Raw genomic sequence first — 5,000 nt, 5'->3', positions numbered from 1 at the left:
CCAACAAACACATGTACGCTTGCCAAGAAGAACATTGTTGAGAGCTTCTATACGTGTTAATAAACCAGAACACACATGCTGACTAGTCCCCACTGTACAGTATTGTACTGTATATCCAGGGCTTCATAACATCTAGTCTGTACAGTATTATATATCCAGGGCTTCATACCATCTAGTCTTATCATTGAAGACAATTAATCAAACTTCCATGCAATGCGTAACTTTATTTTCACGTTGTGAATGAAACACTCAATCTGTATGCTAGATTAATATGATAATGAAACACATCTCTACCTGTTCTTTTATTGATTTTTTTTAGCCAATGAAAATCTTTATCCCACGATTTTGTAACCAATTTTTCACCCGGTGCCAATTGCCTAATCTGTAATCCTGGGCGCTCTACTCTCCCTCTGCCAACCTGGGTAGAGCCCCGAACCGAGCTCATACTTTAATGCATGAGGAGTGAGCAGGCCGCTTCTTATCACCTGACAGCAGGATGTTTCCCCGGTTTGACGTAGCGTGTGAAAGGAACACGTTATTCCAACCAGTTCCTTTCCCCTCCATCGGTCACCCCGGCTGACCAGGGGGAGGCCGTGTAGGCTACAGGTGGCTGCCTTATACACACTCGCCCATTTGGGCCATGGCTCTTTAGACGACTGGTAATGTACGCGGCTTGTTTGTAACTCAGAGAGTCTACAAATGGAACTGCCATTTGTACATACTCAGAGTTAAATTAACAGTGATTTTACAATATACATTGGGGTCCCAGACCCTTTTAATGGGGGCCCGTAGCCTAATTCAGGTCAAACCGCGGCTTTTTGCGGCTCTAGCACTGCTAGCACTGCTAGAGCCGCATAAACCTTGTCGTATGGGGGTCCTTGGCATATATTTTCAAATGCGGGTCGGCGAGCTAATAAAGTTTGAGAACCACTGCGCTAGGGGACACGGGGACAACACGGAAACCAAAAATAAGGGACCCATAAAAATGTGTCCGTGACCCACAAATGGGTCCCGACCCACTGTTTGTGAAACAGCGCCGTATAGGCCTATATATAGCACAGAGTAACGTGTATGCGTGCACACGGTTATGTGTGTGTGTTGACTGCAGACAGTGAGTCACCATGTTGACTCACACCTTACAGGAAGGTCATCCCGACCCCGGCCATGACAGAACACACACACACACACACACACACACACACACACACACACACACACACACACACACACACACACACACACACACTTCTTTAAGGCGCTTATGTAATTTCCTGTAGTGCATGCTTACATCACACTGTGTCACGTGTGTGTGTGTGTGTGTGTGTGTGTGTGTGTGTGTGTGTGTGTGTGTGTGTGTGTGTGTGTGTGTGTGTGTGTGTGTGTGTGCGTGTGTGTGTGTGTGTGTGTGTGTGTGTGTGTGTGTGATGAGTGAGTGTGAGAGAGAGAGAGAGAGAGAGAGAGAGAGCATCAACTAAACTCCTCAAAGTATTGAATCAATAATTTTCCGGTAGGTAAAACCATACTGTCACACATACTGTATAACTACGTGTGACTTCTCACCTCAGCGTAAAATCTAGTGACATTTTCTATGATTCGGGATGCAAGTCATGAGGGTATTACTATTCATTCATATTCTATGGAGAGACTATTTTATTCTACAAGCAATTATCCCTGAATGTCAGTTTGATGACAACATTAACCTGAACTAGTAAATGTCAAAATCTATTTTTTCAGCATACAATCCTGACCCTTAAGACTGAGTTTTGAGTTTTTAACCGTATTATTATTTGAACAATTTTTTGGAAAATGTTTGGATTTTGGCTGCTTATTCTGACTTTCCGTTATACATACCGTAGATGCACTTAGACCACGTCACCACACACACGCACACGCGCGCACACACGCACACACACACGCACACACACACACGCACACGCACACGCACACGCACACACACACCACAGACATTGGAGGTGTCAACTGTAGTGCGTATAGAGCAGCGTTCCCACGGTGAGAGCAAACAGTGGGTGCGATTGTTAACACATGTGCAGGAGCCAGGGTGTCGGCCCGGGCGACGGTGACATCATCACACCACGCCAGGAGGAGGCCAGCGCGCCCCTGTTCCCTTTGATGAGGTCACCGCCGTCACAGCCAATCCTGGACCGGAGCCAGCGTGGATGGCGGCCAATAGCGACAGCTGTTGCTTTGGGACGCGACCCCGGCGTTGCCCACCCAGCATGACGGGTTCAAAGTGTAGTCAGAACACCATGCTTCACCGGGCTGGCCTGATGTGCACGTGAGCACGTGAGCACGTGAGCACGCACGCACACTTACAGAGACATACTGTACGCATAGAGAAATGCACATGTGTGTCAGACACACACACACACACGCACACACACACTAACACTTACACAAACAGTACAGCTAGCTTGTGGTGATGTCGTAGTGTAACCAGAAACTTCCATTGAACACACAGATGCCTGATGAGAAGTCATTGAGGGAAAAGTGCAGTACAGTGAGTCAGCATCTGTAGACTGTATGTGCGTAAAAGACAACTTTTCATATGTGTCAAGGTGGGACGGCAGCTGCAGTGGCTCAGAATGTAAAGAGAGAGAGCTGGCCTTTGAATTGGACGGTTCCCTGTTTGAACCCATAGGCTCATCCCGTCGTCGCAGTGTCCTTGAGCGAGACGCTGAACCCCCTAACTGCTCACGACCAACGAGCAGGTGGTTGTGCCTTGCGTGGTTTCACCCGCCGTTCAAGTGGGTATGTGTGAATATATGCAAAGCGCTCTTTAAAGCACTTTTATAAATGCACCGTTTACCATGTATCACGAGAGGAGAACTCATGAAGGGTGCATTAAGAAGCAAAGATTGCTGCAGGCGCTCAGGTGGTCCATTCTGGAGGCACTTCAAACGTCTGGACTCGATACGAATGCAATTGGCCCGTGTTCGGAGGGGGGGGGGGGGGGGGGGGAGGTATTAGTCACTGCATGTAGCGGGGAGTGTTGGGCGGGAGGAGTAGGGCGGAGGCCCTATGTCCACCTCTCGGTGGGGGCTCCTCACTGGCAGGAGAGTCAGTAGGATAGGACAGCGGTGACAATACAATTTGGGGAGGAATTCATTGCTGTACTAAATTGGCATGGAGGAAAAGGGTAAAAACTAAAAACAAAGACTTTAAACCATCCTGGTGGAAAGTGAGGAGCTGCTCAATGTACTCACAGTCACTTTCTATCCACCACAACATGTGGTATTCTCACTGGCATAGAACTACAGAAGCGTGCATTGCACACATGAAAACAATACACACCCTCTGATTGTGTGTGTGTGTGTGTGTGTGTGTGTGTGTGTGTGTGTGTGTGTGTGTGTGTGTGTGTGTGTGTGTGTGTGTGTGTGTGCGTGCGTGCGTGCACAGTACGGTGCACTTTGAGATGACAGCTCTTTGTACTTGTGTTAATTGTTTACATGTGTTGTTGTCATCCTACAAAGCGCTCCGGCTGGTTGTTATGCAGCTGATGAACAAATGATTAATTTACGATCGTGTGTGTGATCTGGAAGTAGACACACACACACACACACACACACACACACACACACACACACACACACACACACACACACACACACACACACACACACACACACACACACACACACACACACACACACACACACACACACACACACACACACACACACACACACACACACACACACACACTCCTCCTTGCAGGGTTAACCAGTGCAAATCTACGAAGCAAATCTACAAAGTCACAATTCGTCACTGTGCGACGTGGTGTGTGTGTGTGTGTGTGTGCATGACATGCATGTACGATGTGTACATGTACGTGCCCGCATATGCCTGTGTGTGTGTGCGTGTGTGTGTGCATGCGTGTGTGTGTGCGTGAGAGAGTATGTGTACCTTGGGAAGTCTCTCAGGGTCACCAGGGTGTCTGGGAATGACCTTCTGAAGCCTCTGGAAGCCATAGTCTATAGTCGGCTCATTTAACGCTGAGAGAGAGAGAGAGAGAGAGAGAAGAGAGCACAAATCATTCGTTTTTTTTAAATGGACAGCTTCCATAAGGAGACAATAGACCCATATAATGGTGCATGGATCAACAGCATGCACACTTTGGCAAAACCGTTCATCAACCATTTATCTCTCAACCAGAGAGAGAGAGGGGGGGGAGAGAAGGATGGAGAGAGAGAGAGAGAGAGAGAGAGAGAGAGAGAGAGAGAGAGAGAGAGAGAGAGAGAGAGAGAGAGCGGAGGGAGAGAGAGAGAGGAGGGAGAGAGGGAGGGAGAGAGAGAGAGGAGGGAGAGAGAGAGGAGGGAGAGAGGGAGGGAGAGTGTGCATTGGAAACAACAACAACATGGTTATATGATGAATCAATAGAACAAATGATCATTAGTCAGTAGTCCAGGTAGCAGACAGTGATCCAGAGTCCAGACAGTAGCCAGGAGGCCCAGAATTCTAGGGAACGACGTCTGCTGCACTGTAAGCCTCCAAGACAAGGATCTTCTGTTCTTACAGTATGTACAGTATAGCAGAACTTCTAGTGGGGTCCATTGATCCATCCAAATGGACCCTACAAGGTCTGTCACTCTGAGAGTGTAGATGGACCCATATAAGATCTACTGTATGTATTGAATTCATTCATTGTCAGGACATACAAGACATGCAACACAATTGACACTGTAGGATTTGACTGTGTAATCCACCATCATTTGAAGGTTCGTTTACATTGCTAAATTAAAGTAACAGATCTCTAAGCCATCAAAACCGGGAAAGCATCTGTGTCATTTTAGATTTTTGACTTGGCTATTCAAAAACAGCACATGTACAAGCTCGCAGGGCGTCAATGTACTGTACATCTGCTATTTTTGAAAATGTTTTGGAACATCTCGAAAGTGTGAGAAGGGCTGATTTAGAAGGTATTGGTACCATAGAGTGGGCCTTTGGTCTCAGAGGGCTACAGTAAGGTGAAGGTATTGGTA

The 5,000-nt window shown here is 47.3% G+C and overlaps 1 protein-coding gene across 1 annotated transcript in view; it reads right to left on the bottom strand.

Annotated features, from left to right (window-relative positions):
• Nucleotides 1-5,000, bottom strand: part of LOC310854949 (transcription factor COE1-like) — a 131,914-nt gene that overhangs the window by 17,351 nt on the left and 109,563 nt on the right. The window contains exon 10 of the mRNA XM_083759719.1: nt 3,925-4,013. Within this exon, the coding sequence (XP_083615845.1) occupies nt 3,925-4,013 (89 nt within the window). The remainder of the gene's footprint in view (nt 1-3,924; nt 4,014-5,000) is intronic.

This window comes from Protomyctophum parallelum (genome assembly GCF_964188405.1).
Source record: "Protomyctophum parallelum genome assembly, chromosome: 1".
NCBI classification, from domain to species: Eukaryota; Metazoa; Chordata; class Actinopteri; order Myctophiformes; family Myctophidae; genus Protomyctophum; species Protomyctophum parallelum.
This window is presented reverse-complemented; position numbering and strand designations above follow the sequence as displayed.